Raw genomic sequence first — 24,639 nt, forward strand, 5'->3', positions numbered from 1 at the left:
ACAAATTTCACTGTGTGCACTGTGTGCTGTGCTGCTGTGTATCACATGTGACAATCACTTCACTTTCTTTCGAATCCACTGGCGATAAACGGAATCCATTAACTAAACTTTTATTAATAAATACAGCACAAGATCAATAAACATAATAAAAGAGTATATTAGGTTGACTGTGCATTATTATTAATGTTATTGTTGTTCTTCTTGATATTATTATTACTATTATTTTATTATAACAGCATTTTATATATATATATATATACACACACACACACATACACTCCATGTACACTCCATGTACACTCATGATTATATAATAATAATGGTAATTATTACTTACTCCTTCCATAATTCTTTTTTTCTCTGCACTTATTGTTCATAATTTTTGAGAAACAAGGAATATGCTCGCCACACACACAAAAAAAGAAAAAAAAATCCTAAAAAAAACCTACTTTGAATTGGCATGAAAACTGTGGGCGTGGCAACCAGCCGTGTGGCGGTGGGCGATCGGGGGACCCTCGCTGACGCCCCCTCTCCTGCAGAAGGCAGGACGGCCCTCCCTCCCTCCCTCATTCCGGGGTACGGCGCGCTGGCGGAGCGGGACGTGGGGATGCGAGGGGCTGGCCGCGATTCATCATGCAGAAATATTACTGGACGCTCGCGAGCTAGAACCCCGCATTTTATTCTTTGGCCGCAATAAAACGAACTTCCGCAGAGAGAGTTGCCCTTCCAGTAGCAACGCAACAGAGACATGGGTTTGGAAAGCCCGTTCCTCCACGGACCCGCGAAGTTCTCCGCGCTCCCCGGGAGCTCCGGACCGTGCGCGTCCCTCCTTGTGCTCCTGGCGGCGGCGGCGGCGGCGGCGTTTAACCTGGACGCCGAGAACCGGGAGGAGTTCAGCGGACCCGGCGGCAGCTTCTTCGGCTTCTCGGTGGATTTCTACACCCTCAATTCATCCAGGTCAGACGTGCGCTAAATAACATCATTCGTTCCATAAAAACGCGTTAGATATTACGCTGCTAGACATTAATGGCTACTGAAGTTCATCAGAAACCAGTCATCAACTGGACCCACTGGGTCCAAGTGACACTCATCATCATAATGATCATTATGAAATGATTGTATGCTGGCCTCAAGTGGAGATCAGGCTGATGCACTTTTACTGTTTACATTTACAGCATTTACCAGATGCCCTTATCCAGAGCGACTTACAATCAGTAGTGACGGGGACAGTCCCCCCCTGGAGACACTCAGGGTTAAGTGTCTTGCTCGGGGACACGATGGTAGTAAGTGGGATTTGAACCTGGGTCTTCTGGTTCATAGGCAAGTGTGTTACCCACTAGGCTACTACTCATCGGTAGTTAAACTGGTCATTACAATGTGACCACAATCATGGCCCTTGTGTTAATCTCACTTATTATCCAGGACCATGCGCGTTCCGGTACTTGACCCCGTATTGACATGGAGAGAAAGAGCACCCTAATCTCCTCGCTGCGAAAACTCGTCAACTTTTGAACTCCGCTCTTGTTCAGTTGTCATCAGCCTATGATGTCACGCCGAGAAGTAAAATCAATATAAAGCACGTGTTTTTTTGTCTTCTCAGAGTACACTGTAAGTGGTGCCAGCGGCTTACAAATGGTATTTCGTTTACTTCACCTTTTCTTTAATGAGTTTGAGGGAAGATTCATTCTTTCTGGCCCGAAAGTGGGCTACTGCGCACTCCTCCTCCATGACCCCCGGCTCGCGGTGTCATGCTAATAAATTCCTTATTGCACGGCTCTAGAAATACTAGAAAAACTGCTCTCGTGTGCCTAGACGTAGAAGTCATGTGTTTGTCTGGGCAAAACAGAGATTTACCGTGTTATTTTACTGATATCGATTTATTTTCCCTGGCCGCCGTCCCCGCGTTGCTGCAGCGCGAGACGGGTCCGGAGTCGGCAGGCCGGGCTAAGTTCTACCCCCGGAAAGGCCCCCCGCCCGGCCGTCTTGAGGCGTCTCTGTTTATATGAAAAGCGTGCTGCTCTGCAGGCAACAGCAGACATTAGTGCATCACACCCACACGATGGAACCCGACTATTCGCGCGCTGGCCGCCATTCATGCGTCGTTCACGGCATTTACCAGACGCCCTTATCCAGAGCGACTTACAATCAGTATTTACAAGGACAGTCCCCCCCCCCTGGAGACACTCAGGGTTAAGTGTCTTGCTCAGGGACACGATGGTAGTAAGTGGGGTTTGAACCTGGGTCTTCTGGTTCACAGGCGAGTGTGTTACCCACTAGGCTACTACCACCCTTCTCGGGTCATCCATCCTCATTTAGTTTTTTCCACAGTTTTACGGTGAAAAGCGGGCATCAGAAATGGCCCTTATCACGGTTCCCGGAGATTGCGCCGGTTGCGTAAGAGGCCACGCTAGCTGTGGTCAGGGGTCTGAGGAGCCTTTCCCACGAAGGAGAAAGCAGAGCGAGATGGAGCAGAACAGACATCTCCGATTGAATGAGCGTGTTCTGTGAGCTCATCAGCCATGCTGGAAGGGGAGGGCAAACCGAGTTTCCATGCCCGCCAGTTTCCGAGCGTTTAGAATAAGCAGCAGGTTGGACGCTGCGCGGCGCACACACACATACCGGGACAGGTTGCAGGGCGAGGGAACGTGCTGTTTCCTTCCCTCCTCCCAGAAAATGTGCTTCCCCGGCATTTCGTGCGTGCTCCGCATTCAGGCCGTTCGTCCATGCGGCCTGTTCGGAATGAACGGAGGAGCGTGATGGAGACCTAATGGCTTCTGCGGCCGTTTTCTCAAGGTCGGCATTAGTCGGGGGCCGTTTCATGGCCGCTTGATACTAATGGCACGTTACAATGGTCCTTCTCTGTCCGCTGCAAATCTGCACAGCAAATTTATTGTGAGGGGCCTGACAACGAAAACAGACCGGGGCCTGACGCTGGTTTGCTCCCACAATGGCGGTGCTGTGGACGAGGGACTCTGGCGTCTCCACGCGCTCCAGGGGGAGGAGACCGCCATTGGCAGACGACTTCGGGGTCACTGAGTATTTGTTTGATTCGTTGGCGTTTCGTCATACAGGTCGGGACTGTTCCGGATGTAAATCTTACGAGCCGGCCACTTAGTGCTGACAGAAACCAGAGCCATTTGGAGCTGCGGCTGCTCCCCCAAGGCAGAACAGAGTTGCGTTGGTGTTGTCAGCGGGGCTGGGCGCACCTCGTGTAGCTTCATGTGGTACGGTAGGATGACGTCTGATAGAAAATGCCACTATCGAGTGATATCAAGGGCCACTGTGCTTTGAACAATTTGGGACAAATGGCTTGTGAAGCTGGAGAGAAGGAGAGTAGAAGACTGGCCCAGCTCTGGGAATGTCATTAATCGCTCTGAGGGGAAACTGCTCCTGTGGGCTCTGGTCTGGAGGAGGAGGCGCTCTGTCACTCCGCTGCCCTGAGTCTCGGTGACGTCTCTTTTCTCGCTCTTCTCATCTCGGCAGCACCAGATCTAGCTGGTCATGAATTTGGGGAGGTTAATTCTCAGAATCCTCACAAATTATAATCCTTTAACTAACTTTAACTTTAATATTTACATTTTCTGCCACACTTTCTCTCTGTCCAGGATCTCATCGAATTCAGCTGTATTCCCCCTGTGGGCCTCAAGTTCTTTATACATATTTTTAACTCTTGCTGGTGAAATAAATGACTTTGTGTTGAACTAGCATTTTGTTATTATTACTGTCATTCTACCTTTGTATGTGCGCAATGTCAATTTTGCTCAAGCCGCTAAAGCATTTTATTGATTTGCAAAGTCAGGTAGGAAACAGCCCAATCTGGCAACGGTGCCCCAGAAAGACCATTTATACCAGTTTTGTCTATAATAAATCAATTCTGACTATGTCTGTGATGCAACGGTGAAGCTTTTATGTCGTTATTAACTATTAGAACACACACTGCAGTCTCTGCATTATTCTGAGTAGGCCACAGTACAGTAGGCCAAGGAACTTGATTCCCAATATGTATACATTATAGTATTGAGGACAATGCATCTTTGTTTGGAAAAGGAAACCTTGTGACATTTGTTCCTCGCTGTATGAGTTATGGGCCTACAGCACAGTGTTGCTATTATCAGCAGCTCTGCAGGTCCCTCTCTCTTGCCATGCGGGGAATGACATCATTAGTTCCTGGCAGCTGGATCCAGGAGACTCTACCATAGTCAGCAGGTAAAGCAGAGTAAGGAGTAAAGCAGCTTCGGCACGGTAGCCCAGCCATCACACCATCTCCTCATCTCACCTCGTCCCTGCTGCTTTGGTGTAAACACCTAGTGCCTGGAGACACCTGTGGGCTTTTGATGGCCTCAGTTAATCTTCAAGGAACTGCTACAGATTTTTTTTTTTTTTCACTGTAAAATGTTATTTGGTTTTCCAAGGTGCCAGGCAACCGCTCACCTATGCAAAAGAGTCTGCGCCAAAACCAGCTCTTTCAGAAGTCAGAACGGATTCCATCCGTACCATTAAATGGGCTGTTGCAGCTTCAGCAGTCCCTGGCTGGACCATTAATGTTCTGCTTCTGGAGCAAGTGACGGATCCCACAGCGATTGGGCAGTGTGTTTTTGCATGAACGTTTTTAGGGTACGACTGTTCACTTCAGTGACAGAAGAAACCTCGCTGAGCCCCAAAATTTGTCAAATTTGTTCTTGAAGTGGTACAGTTTATAATTCTACCCCCTCCCCAAAAATGTATGGGAATATTGATTGACTGATGTTGCCCTTCATTCATTTTTGGACAGTGCCAACATCCTTATCGGAGCTCCTAAAGCCAACACCACCCAACCAGGAATCATCGAAGGAGGATCTGTGTTTCTCTGCTCGTGGAATCTTGGCCAATCGTACTGCAGAGCAATCGACTTTGACAAAGAAGGTCAGTATGATTGTTAACGTTCGTCTGGAGTCCACTGAATAAGCACGCGATTTCTCTAACTGTAATTATTTCTGATTGCTTATTGATTAAACGCAGAAAAAGGCTCCTCTTTATGCCTCTATCAAGATCCAAGCTGTGGAAATTTGCAGTAATGTGCTCGGAGTTTATTGGAGTCTGGCTGGGGGCTGCCCTGTCCTGTCTGAATTTTACTCCTTGCTTTATGGTGGGGGAGGTCTGCTGGGGTGAAAAGGTCCCACACATTCATCCTCAATAGCCAAGAGACATGTGTTAGGAAAGTGTTCTGTATTCAGTATTTATATATGTATTGCACTTTACAGCGATTGTTGGAATGTGCAGGTAGTACCATGTAAAAGTTGAAATTGTATTAAGCGTGCAACTTTACCAAGTTCCAGTGTGAGTCGTGTTATGCTTTTGACTCCCGCCATAAATCCTTTAATATACGTCTTTAGGTACTGGTCCCATTTCAGGCTAACTCTTCCTGTGTGCATGCTATCTGCAGGACATTTGGAGGTCGTTAAGAGCATATTTCACATTTGCTGTTGTTTTTGGGTTTTGTCTCTGGAAAACGGGGTGTTTGTGCGTGTGTGTGCGTGTGTGTGCATGCAGGTTTTGTAACTGCAGAGTCAGTAGCACAGGACCTCACTAGGGATTTGGCCATATAATGAAATGTAATCCTGTTTTATTGAAACCACTTTTAGCGGCAGACATAAATGGATGTGCGTTTCTGACATATGTTTCTGGGTGGGGGTGTGTGTGGACCTGTGTTGGGGATTTTGCGTGTGTGCTGGGCTTCAATGAGTCTAGGAAGAGGCTGTTTGTATTGGAATGTTCTAGTTTATAGGACTTATATTAGTTGTTGAAGCGTCTTTTTCCCTTATTGTATGACACCCCCCCCCCCTCACCATAGTTTTGGTAACTTGCCTTTATGCAGAAGTCTGTGTTAAGCGCACATGCAGGTTTCTAGGCTAATTGTTTTCCAACAGTCGCCCCGGAGTATGCACTGGGGCTTGCACTGCTGCTGCTTTGTTAATAAGGCAGCGCTCAAGCTCTACACCCTTCACCCTACCCCATCCTTCAAAGCGATCACTGTGCCATCTGATTTTCAGGAAGTGATAAGGGCAACAACTTCCGGTCGCAAATTGCGTTAAATAAATACATGCTGCTGAGACCACATGTGTACACACACATTTTCTTATGAAGCCAAAGGGCAGGGCTTCCAAGCTAAATATATGTCACTCACTCTTGAGAATTGGGACAAAATATGTCCAACACAGGGTTTTTTGGTGCATCTGAACTTGGATCATGTTAACTCTGTTAATTGGATGTCAACTCCATAATCAACAAATCACATTAGTCAGATGAATGTCAACTGTACATCCAATCTTATACATTTCCTTCATGTTATAATACTACACATTTTTTGTGTGCCTGACAGTGTTAACACAGTTTTTCAGGCAAAGATTTTAAAATGTATTTTTCTAACACTAATAAAGACTAGAATTAAAAGTCCTCCCCATTTTAATGTTTTGCGCCTATTCAAATGAATGAGTGATATTGCTTCATTCCAGTTTAAATGTATCAGAGGTCAAGGGCCTGGATGTTTTCTAAGCTCTAGAGAGCATTAAAACTGCAGCATGTTTCATTTATATTTCCTCATCCTAATGCTTCACTGTCTGCTTTCTGCTTAGATTTCAGTCATTCTTGGGTTTACTATGGGAAAGATCAAATACTGTCTTGGATCTGAAACCTCTGAAATATTTCCCAGTTGTTTGAAGCATCAAGCTGGAGCAAGAACATTGAAGAGTTCAGGGTTGTCACATAAACACACACACACCTTTATAAACACATGGACACATGCGATCTGGCTACTCTGATCAGTGCTTCAAAGAGAAACTGGCTGCACACAGGGGACACCCACAGAAGTCCTGGAACGCGCGTCATTCAGGGTTTGCCCTGAAGTCATATACTGGCTTTCCTCTTAGAATAGCCCTTAATCTTTCACAGTTATAAACAGATGTGGTTGCCACTTACCAGCTTCACCAAACAGTTCAAGTGAGACCAATTGGCAATGGTCGGCCATAAACAAAACAAAACAATCTACAAGACATGGAGCTATTTCTCCAGACCAAGTCACCAATTTTACAGTAAATCATGTTTCAGTCTCCTCAGTCAATGTTCTGAACTCGTTCACCTTTAATCTCTGTTAATATACCTGTTCACTGTATTTCCATGGTAACCAAACAATATTAAAGGCATATTAAATTAATAAATTTTGTATGAACTTCAGGGACCAAATACAACCATTATTCTTCCAATGGAAAGGGTCATTGTTCTGTCAATGGAAAAATATCTAGATACTGTGCAGCATGACCCATACAGGTGGTTGTTCATGGAATTGTGATGCATGCGTGTCTCTTACCTGCCCTCCTAGGTGATCGCAGTTACCATGTTGATGGCAGCGACCTCAAGGTGGAGTTCAAATCGCACCAGTGGTTTGGGGCCACAGTCCGTTCCCATGGTGACACAGTCCTGGTACGTTATGCAGCTCTGCAGACTGACCTCTATCTGTGTCATTCTCTCTTAATAGTACCTTTCAACCACTGGTTGAGAAGTGATACTAACGGGAGCAGAAGCTAAGACCCGCTGTTCTTTAACCGAATGGCTTTATCTGAATTTGGAACAGGCATGTGCCCCGAGGTACTACTGGAGAACGGAGAACGATATCCCCCTTTCTGATGTCACTGGAACATGCTACCTGGCTGTGGACAACTTTACTACTATAGTTGAATACGCCCCCTGTCGCACAGGTATGGAACTGCAAGCAAAGCCTGCTTCATTCTACCCTACTCCATAAAGCCACACCAGTTTAGTACAGAGACAGTGAAAGTGTCTCGTCTCATCCTGTATTTGACCCCAGAGAGACATGGCCCTGCTGGTCAGGGTTACTGCCAGGGTGGATTCAGTGCCGACTTCACTCAGGTGAGATCAACTCAGATCCAAATGCTGATCTTGACCTTCGCTGTGAATATTACTATGTTGGTGTTGCATCTAAAATCTTAAGCTATGAAGGTACTATTTAAAGCATGGCTGGACATTCTTGTTTAGGAATTAAATGTTTGCAAAGCTCTGTACCATCTTAAATTCTCTGCTTTAGGAGGGACATGTTGTTGTCGGAGGACCTGGAAGTTTCTACTGGCAAGGTGAGAACTAACTCAACATTGTCTCAACATGGTCCTTGTAATAATACCTCAAGATGTCTGCTCTGCTCTTCCACCTCTACTCTCAGGTCAGCTGATAACAGCCACCACACAGGAAATAGTACGGGCTTACTACTCCTCTTACTTCCTGCTCTCTGTTGCCGGGCAGGTGCAGACCCGACAGGTGCAAAGTAGCTACGATGACAGTTACCTGGGTGAGAATGTTAGCCACTTTTGTAAGAAAAAATGAATAAATAAATATATATATAAATATATATATAAAAACAAAAAAACAAATTGGAATGTTAATATAATATCAAGTTATGTGTAATCCTTGGTCCGTGTTCAATTTTTCAGGTTACTCAGTGGCCGTGGGGGAGTTCAGTGGAGATAAAACTGAAGGTTAGTCTCTGTCCCCGTTTTCTTTCTGTCCCTCCAGTTTAACTGCTCGTTAAAAATCAATATACTTTTTTTGTCTGATCCCTTTTAGATTTCGTGACTGGGGTCCCCAAAGGAGTCATGCTGTATGGTTTAGTAAGGAATCCAGCCTATTTTCTCACTCAGTGGGCACTGCATGTGGATTTATAGGTGACTTCCAAAGGGCGTGGCCTGAAGGACAGAAAGAAAAAAGCCAAAACAATGAGGCATTTGAGGACTGAAGGCTGACCAAATAGGTTAAAAGGGAAAAATTTGGCACTTAGTTAGTATTACGTTCACCAGCTATGTAGAACATACACTCATAGGGCTGCTGTGATGTAACCTGTTAAAGGATATTAGGAAACGCTTTACAGGGTTATGTGGATCACACTCACACACACACACATCCTGTGACTTGACTTTTTTTTCTGTTTCAACAGGTGTCTGTTTTGAATGGGACGGACCTGAAGTCTCTGCTGAACCTCACTGGTGAGCAGGTGTGTTTATGTTGCTTCAGCCCTCTTCTTCCCAACTCATTTTTACCTCATGAGATGGCCGGCGTCCATCAGAAACAATTGCAGTGGCCATCCAGTTTCACACACACTCTGCATGACCATGTTGAGCCAGAGTATCTACGCAAACTTGCCAAAACATATTTCACAAGTTCAACATGTATCACCTGAAGGACTGTCGAAGTTAATCATGTGTTTTGTACTTCCATGGCCAGAGAGAAAATTATTGACCAAGGACATTTATGTAAACGAGTGAACAAGAAAGAAACCAGCATCAGAGCGAGCAGAGGGGAGAGCAGTCATTGTTTCTCTGACCACTCTCATATATTTTAATGTTTTCCAGATGGGCTCCTACTACGGATATGCTGTGGCAGCAGCCGACATCAACAATGATGGGTGAGTTAGCGGATAGAGGGGGAGAAAGATTTGTGTGTGTGTGTGTGTGTGTGTGTGTGCCCAGACGGAAGAGATAGGAAGGGGTTTCTGGGCTGATACGGCCCCTATAACATCTCGCCTAAATTTCCTTTACTATATCCCCTGCCTATCTGGCCAGGCTTGGAGTATTGATCTCTCAGAGCCACTTTCATTTCCTCGAAGAATTACATTGTCAGCTTCATTGTCATGGCAACATTTCCCATGGCACTTTCTGAATGCTACTTTTGGAATGTCATAAATTATTCTGCGAAAATTCAGGATATACAATAAAAACCACATGGTTCTACTGATGCTAGCCAATAAAATAAAAACATATCATGATGATATTTTTACCATGAACTTGGACCCATTGAAATTGTTAGAAATATTAGAGTCATATCCTTGTCCCTCCCTCTGTCTCCATCAGACTCGTAGACCTGTTGGTGGGCTCTCCCCTCTTTATGTTCCTTGGTTCTGGAGGCCGTCTGGAGGAGGTTGGTCGTGTTTATGTATACCTCCAGCAGTCTCCTTTGCACCTCCTACCCAGCACCAGCACCCCTCACCTGACTGGAACACACACCTACGGCAGGTTTGGCGCCTCCATTTCTCCTTTGGGAGATCTGGACCAAGATGGTTACAATGGTGAGGAGCATGAACATTGTGTTGACCAGTTGGACAGTCAGTCATGGTCCATGCTATTATCTTGAAGACCCTATGGGTTTACTATACAGAATGTCATTTTTAGATGTAGCCATTGGTTGCCCATTTGGAGGCAAAGATGAGCAAGGATTGGTCTACATCTTTAATGGAGACCCAGACGGGCTGAAGAACACACCATCTCAAACTCTGGCTGGCCACTGGGCAACCAACACAATACCAATGAGTTTCGGTTACTCACTCAGAGGAAACAAGGATATTGATGGGAATGGTTACCCTGGTGAGTAATTCTGGGACATTTTACAATAAGCCCAGATATTATCCTTTGCTAATTATGTCAAGCTGTCTTTGTTTTTCACTTTAGATCTTCTGGTTGGAGCTTTTGGGGCAGACAAGGCAGCGCTGTACAGGTATTTTTGTGAGGTTTTGGAGTTAAAAATGCCTCAAACCCTGTTGCTTTTTTTACAACTTAATCATTAATCTAAACTTGTCTGTTTTATGATTTGGTAGCCAGATGCCTGATGGTTCACTGGTTTCTCCCTTTCAGAGCTAGGCCCATCGTTAATGCCTCAGCCTTTCTGACCGTGCAACCAACCATGATCAACCCAGAGGAGAAGAATTGTATAGTAGTCAATGAGAATGGAACAGTTCCTTCATCCTGGTATGTGTGATTGTAGATATTATTGAGTTTCAGGGGAAATAAAATTAACCTGACTACATGATAACAATTTAAACCATAATCATATTTTAACAAGGATCTCAATTGGTTTAACAATTACCAGGCTTCAAGTTAACTTGTTCCACAATAAGGAAACACAGTTAAATATCTGCTTGGAAAATAACAAAGATCATGTTAACATGTTCCTGCAATCGTTCCAAGTAGAAACGTGCAGGGAAATGTTCACTGTTTATGGACTTGTGAAACTCTTTCCTGCTCTAAGGAGTGAGACGTGGGTTTATTTTTGGACTCTTCAAAAGTAAATTTAAAAGAGGCCTTCTGCTTTTTCCCCATGATTTCTGTGCACTTTGCTGAGAGATGAAGAACTTTGGTTGGAGGGGTGTGTAATAATGTCCTGGACTGACGTAGTGGTGGAAAGGTTGCATGAGTCAGGGAAAGACATATATTCCCTGTGTGTGTCACACACTAAATGTTATGTAACATTAGAAAACTGGTCCCAGATGTCCCAGATTTCTGCTGTTTGCAGAAAGACAAGAAAATGCTGCCTATTATTTGGAAATATAAAGGCATAGAGAAGTGATACAAAGTTCTGCTAGATGTTTGATGCTTTACGTTTTAATTATGCTCACGCAGGGGACAGGGTGGGACTGTTGTTGTCCAGAGAACCAACATTCGCTTTCAATGACACATTCTCTGGCACCTGCAGTTTTAAACTCTGTTGCGAAATAGCACACCATTTCACACACTTCCACATACCTTGGTCAAGATTTTTTGGTGGAAAATGTGCTATTGCTCAGATCGTGAGAGGTTCTCGAGGGGGACATTTTATGTGATTTTTATGTAAGCTTTTGGGAGACACCTTGACAAGGGTGTGCCTTGTTTTAGAGAACAATTTGTGAAGTAAGCAATGTGTTTGTTATCCTCAGTGTCCACAGAGTCTGTTGTAAAAGTCCAATGTGAATTGCCAAATGATTTTTTTTGATGATTGTTAAAGCTGAGAAATCTATTGAGACAAAATGTGTCATTTAGACAAAACCCCTAAACTGGACTATAATTTTGTAACCATCGCAGATGCAATAAAACCATAAAACAGAAAATATGAGCCTACAAGCAATACAATGAAACTCATAAAAACATTATGCATTTCCGTATTACTCTGAGGGCAGAGATTTGTGGGTATAGCACAGCTTTGAAATTATTGAGGAATTGGAAAACCAAATCGTCGTGTTTGCAGTTTTTCAAAAGTCAGAATCATTTTCTTTTGTTCTCTCAATCTCTTGTTTTGTCTTTTCAGTGTGAGCTTAAATTTCTGTCTCTACGCCGATGGAAAGCACCTCCCTGATGAGCTGGGTGAGTTTGTGCATCTGTGTACTAGATACAAACCATCCTTCAGTTCACCAATCTGAAGATAAAATAACTTCAGATAAAAACACTTCATTACTCTCAGGCTTGAAAAAAATCTGTACCAAGTGAGGAAAAAAACACATTTCGAGCTTCTGTCAGCTCTTTATAGAAGGCTGTAAACTTATATAAATTGAAGTGCTGTGTGTTTCCGTTTATAGGGCACTTTACGAGTATCTGGATTTACATAATTGAGTGCATGCATTATTCTACGGTGTGTGGCCGTTGGTTTAGCTAGGTGTGTGCATGTTTATGTGTGTTGATTCATTTGCATCTGTGGATGCGTTCGTGTTTTTGTAGTGTTCGTGGTGGAGTTGCATCTGGACAGTGTGAAACAGAAGGGTGCAGTGAGGAGGGCGCTGTTTTTCGAAACTCAGCAGCACAGCCTCGTCCAGAGACTCACGATCACCAATGGAGGACGAATATGTGATGAGCAAAAGATCTACCTGCGAGTCAGTACTGGGAATACCAGCAGACACACACACCACATCAAGCCAAACACACATTGCCCTATTCATATTAATGTGCCTTGAGAATTTACTTTCCCCATTTTCAGGGAGAAAAGGAGTTCAGAGACAAACTCAGCCCCATTGTCATTGGCCTTGGCTTCTCTCTGGATCCCATGGCACCTACAGATGCCCATGGTCTGCGTCCCATCCTCAACTTTCAGACTCTGCAGCTCATAGTGCAAAAGGTACAAGCTGTCCAACTAAAGACATTCATATATTAAAATGAACTGCTTTCTAGTGAGAATGATTCTCATTAGTGCATAAAGCTGGTTGGAAATATTTGAGCAACGCTGATAGTTTGTGCAGTTTGAGGGAGACTTCACTGATGTTTTTGGGTGGGATTGTGTAGTTGGCTGGCTGCTGAACTTTGCCATCTGGTACAGATTTGCTTATGTATGTGAACCGCTCGTGTGTACCCAATATGCGTGTTTGCATGTGTGTCTGTTTTGCAGGTATGTGTGCACGTACAAGTGTTTGCATGCACTCACGTTTGGGCAAAGAACTACCTAGTTGGAGACCTCATGAAATGTGATATTTACCACATCCTCTAATTGGATTCAAGTTTTTCTCTCTCTCTCTCTCTCTCTCTCTCGCTCTACTTATCTCCCTCCTTTGCTTCTACATCTGTTACGCTTTTATTTGCTGTATAACTCATTTCTGACACATTTCTGTTTTGGCCTCATAAGAAACCAGTTACCTGAATAGCTGGTAATGTTGTGATGTGCTCCTCTTTACCTTGTTGTCTTGAGTGATTGATCACGCCGTTGACTGACTGCAAGCTCATTGCGGAACTGAAACAAAGGATCACCATGCTGACTGGGCGTGCAGCATTGGTCCGTCCTGTAATGCCTTCCATGTGTTTCAGAAACCAGTTACGATGAGCTAGTAGTGTGCAGTGCTGGAGCTCTTTAAATGAACAGAGAGAAGAAAGGAGAAGGAGAGAGTTTACGCTATTTTTTAATTTTTTTACACTATTATTCTTGTTGTATAAATTTGGGCATCAATCTTGGAAATACATCTGCCGTTTGAACCAAAACATAGCATAAACCTTTTTGAACCCAGAACAGATCAACTCTGTTCCATTTTTGAATCTTCATGGCAACCCTGCAGGCACACCCTGTGTGACCAATATTTCCCTCTACTGGTTACCTGCGAAGCCTCAGTACACACTTTCCTGGTACTTTTCCTAGTGTAATATACACGTTTCGGAAAAAATGAACTACGACCATCTGATATACTAACTGAATCACTTTCTGGAGCACATCATATGCAGACAGAAGAAGACATTCATACTGTGTGATGGGGAAATGTACACACACTGGAAACACAGTGGAATTAGTACAGTCTTCCAGTGGTGCAGTGCAGAAGGAGATGGCATGCAGCTAGGCCTGCAGCCACTCCTTTGGTTTTCCATAAGAATGCAAAATCGTATATTTCTCAACTTCACACAGTAAGTTGAGCTTCATGTCATTCTTCACTTCCCACCGCCTCCGAATCTCATTACTGACCACACTCAATATCTCTCCGTTGAGCGACAGGCATATTGATTACATGCAGCATGTCCTTGTACTGTGGTTAGTGTGGATACCACTATACATCCTTTCCTTCTAACCAGTCTTACATGCTAAACACAGGGCTTTCCATCCGAGTCGTGTGAGAACCGTTCCAGCTCACAGTAAAAATCACACGTACTCAGCCGCAACAATACCTTTGGCCGGAAATGTCATAGATTGCTTAAGCTCTCTCTTCACTGCGTGGTAGACATTTATTATAGTGATCATAGGTATAGTAACCGTAATCACTGGTTGTACCACACTGTAGCACCCCTAGCATTTTGTTTTCCCTTATATTGGGGCACCGAAGTAGCAAGCAGAAACCAAACTCCGGAGGGAACACACAGAAGCACACACGTCACACAATGTGCCACACAAAATAGCACCGGCAGTGTTTCAGCTCATAATCATCCATAAATGCAACAAAACACAAACACCCCAAAATGTCTGTATTATATGTATTTGACAATTCAACATACTGAAATAACAGAAATATGGTTCCACAACAAAGCAATCAGTTTCTAAAGATCTGCCCAATCTGGCAACCTGACACACTGCATACTTGTGGGGCCTAATTCAGGTTGTACATGAGGTGAGTTTGGATGCTGACAGGTTCTTTGCTACTGCAGCACCAGTAATCAAGCCTCTTTCCAATTGTTTCACCCCATATTGTTGGCCATTTATAATTGACATAATGATGGCATGTATAATAGACATAATTATGGAGACAGCCCATTTGTGCCTCCGGCCCCATCATATTAACCAGGACAAATGTTTCTGTTTCTGTTCATTAAAAATGGCCAACTGGCTTTTTTTCATGGCGTATTCAGCATGCCTTTCCCAGTGTCACTGTTGCTGGTTTATATATTGCCCCGTGAGCCTGTTTAGTGTTTACATGCAAGAGTCTATGCATGAAGGAATGCTAACTGCCCAATTACCTCAGGAGCCACACGTGCTTGAATTATATATTCTACGCCAGCTTTACGCAGGTGGTCCAGGCCCCTTTGTAGAAAGACTTTCTGCCCGTTGTTTCTCAGTTGGGTCCACATGTGCCACTCTGTTCGCTCTGTCCAGGTGGGCCGGTGCATTTAACACTCGAATGAACGGCATCCGTTTTTCAAATTACGGCCTGAGAATGATCTGCAGCGGCACGTGTGTTCAGACGAGTGACCTCAGATCTGAAGGTCTGTAATTACAGGCCACTCTGCTCTGTGTGCGTTTGATTACAGAGAAGGGCCTCGTTTGCTTTGATGGCCGTGTTGCACTCGGGCCTCATATGGAACAGTCTCAGTTTCTATGTTTTCCTCCCTCAGTGATGCAATTGGAATAAATGTGCGCAATCTGCCACTTGCCAGTCATTCTTCTTACATCATTTGTGTGAAAAATAAAATGCCTTAAAAACATTTTACAATCAGTGCATATGTACCAAATGCTGATTTTCTTTCTTTTCACCTCCTAGTTATAAAAGGAAGGCTTCTTGTTTTGCTGCTTTGACGTTTGAAATATTGCTTTGGGAAAGAGCATGCTCAAGTGCCAAATCCCAATGCAGTACCTCCTCAAAGATATTTTTTTTTCTTCTTTTTGACTAGCCTTGATCCTATTTTGTTGTATGCACCAAAGGGCATTACAGGCAATAGAAATAAGGCATGCCATTATATTGCAGCTGCATAATGGTAGTCTTGATGTGGTGCTCAGATTGCATTGGGACTATATTGGCTTACATTACATGCAAGGATTGGGTTTACTGAGTGTTGTTAAGATGAACTGTTCGCCGATTGTGGTTACTCTGAGGTTGTATGTATTTATTAACACAAGTGGTTCTGAGAAAATACTTATTTTTTTTTGTAAAGGCATGCATGTTGGAGGGGTTCCATCTGTGCCATGTTTTAACACCCCTATCAAGGCTGCGCTGGTCCTTAATGTGGATTATTTATTGTAGTGTCTTTTAATGTGAGACTCTTATAAGGTTGTACTAAAGCTGTTCTTCTTGCTTCTCAGGCACAGATCCAGCTAGACTGTGGAGAGGACAATATCTGTGTGCCAGACCTTAAGCTCATAGTCAACGGGTAAGGCTGTCATATATTATGTGGCTAAACCTGGCAGAAACCTCCATAGCTTTATTTCCTGAAGGGTCTTCCCTAGGCCTTCTTCTGTGATCTCTCTTTGGGTGGACTTCTGAAGGGCTTCATGCAGTGTGGCTGGTGTGAAACTCAAGCTTCCATCTGATGTGTGCCAGCATGTCTGAGAGACAGTTAGAGAGAGGGGTGACAGACTGATAGGGACAGAGAGGATGAGTACGCTCAAGAAAAACAGAGGCACCGGGCCAGGGCGTAGGTTGGCGGTGAAATTGCTGAATCTCTTTGAAGTCTCTCTCTCTATGGCACTGTCCAATTAAACATGCATGCTGACATTCCTGAGTGAGGGCGAGAGTGAGACAGCGCTCTAAACCTTGCCTTGCTTCAGTCGCCACCAGACCTGCAGACTCTCTCCAACATAAACAATCAAAACCTCTCCTTCTCTCTCTTATCATTGAGAGGATATTGGCCATAACTCAAACCAGGCAGTCGTTCACAAGAAGGCAACATGTAAAACTCTAAATCCCCTTTAATGTCGGAGATTTCACAAGTAATGGGGAATTTAACTTGCCATGAGGAGCGGCGGATGTTTTTCCTGTTTCAGGGTATGTGTGCGTAGGTGTGTGTCCCGTATCAGAGTTTCAATGGGGTCTGCTTTGTACAAAGCAAATGACCCATGATTCCATTTCAGAAAGCTTGGCATGGTCTTGTCATACAGGCTTATATACTCCGAATGCATTGCTTCCTGCTTGTGTGCTCTGGCCTCATTTTACTTTTGTCTCTTTGTTGCTTTTAAATTCAGGAGGCGCTCGGGTCAAACATTTCTGCATTAGGGAAACGTGCAACCCTGCAACCTCTGTTTCCTTCGGCCCAGCTGCTAGTTAAATAAGCAGGATTGAAGGTTCATTGATAACTCCTGCGTACGAGAGCCACTCGTACAGAGCTCTCTTCTGTCCTTCTGTGACGGGGGGGGGTTTGCTGCATCAGGTAATTGGAGTCAGCTGCGTGCCCCCCATAGACAGGAGCAAAGGATCAGAGGAGAGAAGGAAGAGCTGCTATAATCAGACATTTCAGTGCATGAGCGGGACAGGAAAGGCAAACCTCGGGGGCTCACTACTCTGTCACTTGCGTGAATTTATTACTGGTTGTGTAGCACAAGAGGTTAAGAACATAGAGGGCATTGTGGAACTTACTGATGCATGCTCGGTGAAGTGCATGTAAAGCCCGGAGCTCATGGGAATGTGCTTCGCTGTGCAGGAAACGATGAGATAAATCACGACTGCATTTAGCATGTTTGTGGAAAATGTGTCCGTTTATGACTTGTTAGTGGCCTTAACTCAATCATGGCATCACGCTGCCAGGTCAGTAGCTTCTGGCAACAAAATACCAGGATTATTTCTGGGTATGTCAGCTGTGTGTGGACGGAGAGTGTTCATTCATGGCCGGATTAACCAGAAACGTCATTGTCATTGTTTTGTTGAGGTGTAAATAATGTCTACAGGCAGTCTCGTCGTTGCATTTGTAGCAATTCTTGACAAAGTAGTCAAAAGCAAAACCAGCATATCATAAAATATACTTATTATGGGATAATATTGAGAATTGGTGAATGCTGAAACACAAGAAACTCAACTTTATGAAACTCTGCTTTATGAATTGACTCTGTTGCTGTATTTGTACCACTTGGTACCACTGGAATGTGTTTTGTTAACCTTTGGCTGCATTATCAATTTTGGGACAGGTTTTTGGGACGGACAAGACTTAAACTTAATGTTATCTGTGCTTGTGTTTATATGTGTATGCAGAGACAGAGAGAAGGTTTATTTGGGTGACGAGAATTTCTTGACTCTGGTGTTTAATGCCCTTAATGACGGAGAGGGAGGGGCTTACGAGGCAGAGCTCTATGTGCTCCTCCCTCCTGAGGCTGAATACATCGGCATCGCTCGAAACAACCAGGTGTGTATTTAAGGCATCCCATTACTACATTACTACTACATTAGATAAAAGGAAAATTTGCAGTGCTGGTCTGAATGAAGACGTATTTCTGTTCTGTTTATGGATATCTCAGTCCCTGACACAGCTGACCTGCAGTTACGAAGCCGTGAATGAGACACACTCTGTAACCTGTGACTTGGGAAATCCCATGAAGTCCGGAACAAGTGTAAGCATAGCCTGTCTTCAGTCTGTATACTAAAACGTCCATTCTATCTCTGTTCTATTTTTTAACGGTTTTGATATCCTTATCCGTTGCCATGTAATTGCTGGGTGCCGCTCACCTCTGTTTTTCACTTTTTTTTTTTTGCAGCTGTGGGCAGGTCTTCGTTTCATTGTCCCAAATCTAAAGGACACACACGAAACCATCCAGTTCGAGCTGCAGATTAGAAGGTGAATGCATGCTGTGACACAGCAAAATCATTGTCTATAACAATAAGCTTCACTGGCAGTCTAATATATTTCTATTTCTTTGCAGTAAAAATGAGAATAACTCCAACAGCGAGGTAGTGTTTTACCCACTACAGGTGTCAGTGAAGGCAGATGTCATACTGATGGGGTAAGCTGTGCGAGAGAGCGAGGTGAACACAGAAAACTTTTTTTACCATTTTCGTTTTTTCCTTTCTGCAGAGTCTCTCATCCAGAAATGCTGCTTTTCCCTCCTGGTGATTGGCGAAGGCCTCAGAGGCTGCAGGAAGAACAGGACATTGGCCCCCAGATACAGCATGTTTATGAGGTACAGTGAGTGTGATTTGGCATGCTGTGCGCCACATATCTCAGATGCACCACGCTGAATTGTGTAAAAAGTGTATCTGGCTCTCTTGCTGTGTTTGTGTTAGTTGGTGAATAATGGCCCCAGTGCCCTTGGCCGCACCACACTGGTGCTGCAGTGTCCTCGTCAGTTGGAAGGTCACGGATTAATGTATCCACTGGAGGTCGCTACCCATGGCCCTCTGAACTGCAGCAGTAAACACACCATCAATCCTCTACACCTAAAGGTGACGCAGACACGTCGCATTCCAGGACAGGAGCGCATGTGCTTTGTTGTCATCAATGAAATATAATTTGTGTGTGCAGGTTCAGCCCTCCCCCTCCAAACCTCCTTTAGTGGTGGCTTCGTCAGGCGAGCGCAGACAGAGAAGAGATCTGCACAGAGACCGGCTTTCACAGCTTAGCAACCTGGTGAGACTTGATAACTACTGCTGCAGTAACCACTACAGTTCTGCAATACCTACACTGAAATAAAAAACACTGACACAGTATTGCCGCAATGCAAATAAACCTGCTATGAGTAGCATTATAGTAAAGTGAAGAAAAAAACTTACTCTTAAGCATAAATTAAGACAGCTTAGTTTAAAATAGCAAACAATGTTTTTAACAACTGGAATGAGGAAAAGACACACAACAGCGGTGGTTGACTATTTTTAGTGTATACTTCATGTCTATATACAGTACAGGCCAAAAGTTTGGAGACACCTTCTCATTCAATGTGTTTTCTTTATTTTCATGGCCATTTACGTTGGTAGATTCTCACTGAAGGCATCAAAACTCTGGAGTTATGTACTTAACAAAAAATGTGAAATAACTGAAAACATGTTTTATATTCTAGTTTCTTCTAAACCGCCACCCTTTGCTCTGATTAAGCTTTGCACACTCTTGGCATTCTCTCGATGAGCTTCAAGAGGTCGTCACTTGAAATGGTTTTCCAACAGTCTTGAAGGAGTTCCCAGAGGTGTTTAGCACTTGTTGGCCCCTTTGCCTTCACTGGGGCAGTGGTGGCCTAGCGGTTAAGGGAGCGGCCCCGTAATCAGAAGGTTGCCGGTTCGAATCCCGACCCGCCAAGGTGCCACTGAGCAAAGCACCGTCCCCACACACTGCTCCCCGGGCGCCGGTCATGGCTCAGGGTGATGGGATAAATGCAGAGGAGCTTCTACCAAGCTTCTGGTATTTGGCCTGTTTGCACTCATTAGCCTCTATGTGGTCCTCCCATGGAACTGGCTACTCCACGAGAAGGGCTTGCCTGTAGACAGAACATTATCTGGTCTCAAGTTGGTTGCCACAATGCAGTCTGTGAACATGTGGGTCCCAGTCTGCAGCTAAGGATAAAAAAACGGCAAACCAACTCCACTACTATGCAACACTAATATGCTATCCACAAACAGGAGCAGCAGCTAATTACCATCAGATAATACACCATTACGCTCAATAGACACCACAGCCACCTCTAACTGAGGATAGTGCATGGACTGTTAACTCAAGTGATATTCTTTCACATATAACCACTCATCTGTTCTTCCTTTCTCAAATACAAGGCTCATCTGAGCCCCACATGAGCTCTCCAGGGAATGTTTACTCTGTGTTTGTGTCGCGTCATCTCTCCACTTTCTCTCTTTCTAACAGCTGTAGAGCTCTCTGGTTACTGGGAGGGTAGCTGTGAAGCTGGAGGGCCTGTTTGTTCAGTAAACATTCAGACAGGGGATACTATCTGTTAAGATGCTTGTCATCTGTAAAGGAGCACTGCAGAAACCTGATAGGTCTACGTCGTACTATTCACCAAAGTGTATTCAGGGATGCATTTCTGGACGTCTTCAGGACCGTTCTTTGTACTAGCTGTGTGGCCTTCATAAACATTTCATCATACTGCAGAGGAAGAACACAGGGGGAATGAATGAAAAAGGATTCATCTGTGTGTCTCCTGTTCTAGTCATGTTGGACAGTTGAGTGTTGGAGGCTACAGTGCGATGTGGGATTGCTGGAGAAAGGGAAGAATGCCGTTATGGAAGTACGATCCCGGTTGCATGCTGAGACCTTCATAGAGGTGAGAGTCATCACTGTGTTGTTCTTGAACGTAAAAAAACATTTGGAATTACTGTATGGGGGGAAGCTGGCTTGATTTTTTTTTTTAATGTGGAACATGCAATATGCTATTTTTGCCACTTTGAGACCTTAATTTATTTATAAATGCATAAATGTTTATTTTATTTGAACACTGTAAGACGTGGGGAACATGAGCTCAAAATCATTTATTGCTGGGCAGACTTGTTGAAAGGCTTTGGGGAAAAGTCCCACAGGCCTGCATGAGACAGCATTTCGGCCAGATATTCACACATCCCAGGCTAACCACAGCAGAGCCAGTCTTCTTTTAAATCTTCCTCATTCGTGTAATTGGCCACAGATGGAGGCTTGTGTACCGTAAGGGCGTGGCCACCAGATGGTGATATTTCAGCCATGCCCTCGGCCCAACCGCCTGCCACTGTGCATGTATGTGACCATAAAAAAGTGATTAAAAAGGGAAAGTGTATAGCTGCCTTTTATTTGTCCCACTACCACCCTCATGTGGGCAGACATTTAGCGTGCCTCTCTTGCCCTGGTGATTCCGGGTCATTTTTTGTTCTTCTCAATAAGAAGATTAAAGCCGTTAATTTCTACTTTCTAATTTCTGCAATGTTTTCAAGTGTTGCATTTTCCATCCCTTCCAGAGAGAATTTAAACAGTACGTACTAGAGTGTATGGTGGAGTTCAAAGTGGAGAACATCCCGTATGCTATACTACCTGAAAAATATCCAAGTGGGGCTGTAAAGGCAAGTTTGTCAGTTTGCCTGTCTGTGTATCCATGTTGGCTGAATGACATTTTTACTTGCTCATCCTTGATGGTCAGGGTTCATTGCTGTGTGTTACATTGCAGGTTGAAACCCCATTAGTGTGGAGCAACACAGAAAGCCCTTATGCTGTGCCTTTATGGATTATTATCTTGGCCATACTTGTTGGACTGCTGTTGCTGGCATTACTTATTTATGTGCTGTACAAGGTGAGTCAAATGTTGATTGCAAAAAACAATGTACATATCATTAAAATGTACATATGTACATGTACACATGTACAATGTACAGTACAGGCCAAAGGTTTGGACACACCTTCTCATTCAATGTGTTTTCTTTATTTTCCTGAACATTTACACTGAAGGCATCAAAACTATGAATGAACACATGTGGAGTTATGAACTGAAATAACTGAAAACATGTTTTATATTCTAGTTTCTTTGCTCTGATTACTGCTTTGTAGACTCTTGGCATTCTCTCAAACACACCTCATTCTCTGAGCTTCAAGAGGTTGTCACCTGAAATGGTTTTCCAACAGTCTTGAAGGAGTTCCCAGAGGTGTTTAGCACTTGTTGGGGTCCAGCTCACCCCAAACCATCTCGATTGGGTTCAGGTCCGGTGACTGTGGAGGCCAGGTCTCCACTTTTTGTTAAGTACATAACTCCACGTGTGTTCATTCATAGTTTTGATGCCTTCAGTGAGAATCTACTAATGGTCGTGAAAATAAAGAAAACACATTGAATGAGAAGGTGTGTCCTACTTTTGGCCTGTACTGTACATATCATTAAAAATTACATATACAGAAAAGGAACTGCAACCACTGTCTTCTTGTTTTCTGTCTTCAGTTGGGATTCTTCAAGCGATCTGATCCCTATGGTACAGCCATGGAGAAGGCCCAACTCAAACCCCAGGCTTCATCGGAAGCATGAACCACAGATTGCACTTGTGCTCGTCCTGTGTTGCACCCAGTGATGACAATCACATTATTCAAGGCGTTTTGGCGGAACATGTAAGAATAAAGTATGTATCCTGTGTCTGAAGGTTCCTACAGCCACAGATAACCACTAAAGGTCCAGGACTGCACTAATGACACAAGTTCAGACTGGAACACAGACTGTGGGATTTCACAGAGACATACGCAACCTAGAAGACCTTTGGTGATCCTGAAACCTGTGGTGGGAAAATAAAACCATACAAAGATTTTACACTATAAAATGGATCTTACAAGTTTAGTATCATGTAGCACCCAACAGTTCTTTACTGAAAAGAAAAACTGGATTTGACCGTTCTGGTGGTGGCACTGAACGACTCCTCTTCGTGAAGCACATTCTACAAAACAATTGACCTCTTTCTGCAAAATTACTACAATAGTCAACACGGTAAAGTGTTTTCAAGCACATTCTGTACTTACAGTACACAGTATGAAGAACTGGAACAAAGGGTTATTGCCATATAGTGCTGTATTAAAGCTTTTAAGTTCTTGTTCTATTTCACAGCACTTTTTCGATTAAAAAAATGCCAAAAAGTGATAGAATTATGTTGGAAAGGCAGTAAAGTCACAGAATAGCTTCTCTCAGATTGCAAAAGGGACTGCAGCATAGCTGTTGGTACAGGATCCAGTGTAGGAAAGTTTTTTAATTGAGCATTTAATTTTTGCGAATCCTTCCTGTTAGCAGATTTCTTCTTTTAAATGATTGCATTCGACTGTATGGAGGGCTGCAGTGTCCATGTGCAGCTGGAGAAAGGTGCTCAGGTTTTCTAAACTCCAGTGTATGAATGCACTTACTAAAATATGAATGTTTTTTTCTTTTTAAAGAAAAAACATGCCATTTTAGGCTCCTTTCTAAGAGTTTTCAGCATTCTGCTGCAGACATGTACTTTTGTGTCAGCCATGTTTCAACAGATTTTGAACTGTAGGGTCATTGCCATTTTCAGGGTCGATTCAGGTTTCAGCTGTCAACCTGTTTCTAACAGCTAAGTTTAGATCCTACTTGAATTCCTCGTGAAAGTACTGTATGTCATTGTGATCTATTCAAGAGCCTGTTACAACTATACAGTCAGCAGACGGCACAACTACAGTAAAGCACAACCACGGGATGTTGTTTTTTTAAAGAGCAGATTTTCACTGATTTCAGTTATAAGATATTGTGGCTTAACGTTGTCATTATCCTTTTTATGTGTAGAAATATATCTTACTGGAAACTGCCAGGACACGAACTAACAAACTCACATGGACGTGTTATTTATTTTAAACAAGATTTCACCAAACTGACCATAAATACACGTGACACATACCTACTGGGAAATAGACTCTGACTAAGTGGCAGTGTGACAGTCCTCTCCCCTTTTAAAGTGCCACAGAATAAGGAAACACAAGGGCAAAATTGTTCAAAAGGACACGTCTGTCTATCTGAACAATTCCTTCAGAGGTGCTGTATGAGCCAAATGGACGACGTACTACATTGTGTACAGCACAAAACAGTGGGACATGTTTAATGCTCTGTTTTTTTTTTTTTTTTTTTTTTACAATCATGTGCCTGAATGTTTAGCTTTTTGAGACCCTTCTTGTGTTGTACATTTACGTTACTGTAAGTGAGGAAATATTTTAACGTACCTTGAAAGTGTTCTCGTTGCAAAACAAAACAAAGTGTCCCATATTGGGATATACATGTGTATTAATGTATTGATGTATATTGCAGTTTCTGAATAAAAGC

At 43.6% G+C, this 24,639-nt stretch overlaps 1 protein-coding gene across 1 annotated transcript; it reads left to right on the top strand.

Moving 5' to 3' along the window:
* The first annotated feature begins 585 nt into the window (after window positions 1-585).
* LOC114800914 (integrin alpha-5-like) lies at window positions 586-24,637 on the top strand. Its single transcript, XM_028998793.1, has 30 exons — window positions 586-957; window positions 4,772-4,902; window positions 7,355-7,455; window positions 7,607-7,730; window positions 7,841-7,902; window positions 8,078-8,123; window positions 8,210-8,335; window positions 8,478-8,522; window positions 8,611-8,654; window positions 8,978-9,034; window positions 9,393-9,445; window positions 9,891-10,105; window positions 10,209-10,400; window positions 10,485-10,530; window positions 10,668-10,781; window positions 12,094-12,149; window positions 12,501-12,652; window positions 12,757-12,894; window positions 16,261-16,328; window positions 18,140-18,290; window positions 18,403-18,495; window positions 18,640-18,719; window positions 18,805-18,885; window positions 18,957-19,062; window positions 19,166-19,324; window positions 19,404-19,508; window positions 21,031-21,144; window positions 21,806-21,907; window positions 22,012-22,134; window positions 22,771-24,637. Exons 1-30 carry the CDS (start codon window positions 749-751, stop codon window positions 22,852-22,854), a joined length of 3,177 nt encoding a protein of 1,058 aa, XP_028854626.1. The 5' UTR covers window positions 586-748; the 3' UTR covers window positions 22,855-24,637.
* The last annotated feature ends 2 nt before the right edge of the window (window positions 24,638-24,639 follow it).

Source organism: Denticeps clupeoides, chromosome 12 (assembly GCF_900700375.1).
Source record: "Denticeps clupeoides chromosome 12, fDenClu1.1, whole genome shotgun sequence".
In the NCBI taxonomy this organism is placed as follows: domain Eukaryota; kingdom Metazoa; phylum Chordata; class Actinopteri; order Clupeiformes; family Denticipitidae; genus Denticeps; species Denticeps clupeoides.

Coding starts and splice junctions, on each gene's coding strand:
- LOC114800914 (XM_028998793.1), top strand. CDS start 749: ATGGGTTTGGAAAGCCCGTTCCTCCACGGACCCGCGAAGTTCTCCGCG. Junction 958..4,771: donor TACACCCTCAATTCATCCAG/GTCAGACGTGCG, acceptor ATTTTTGGACAG/TGCCAACATCCTTATCGGAG. Junction 8,336..8,477: donor CTACGATGACAGTTACCTGG/GTGAGAATGTTA, acceptor TCAATTTTTCAG/GTTACTCAGTGGCCGTGGGG.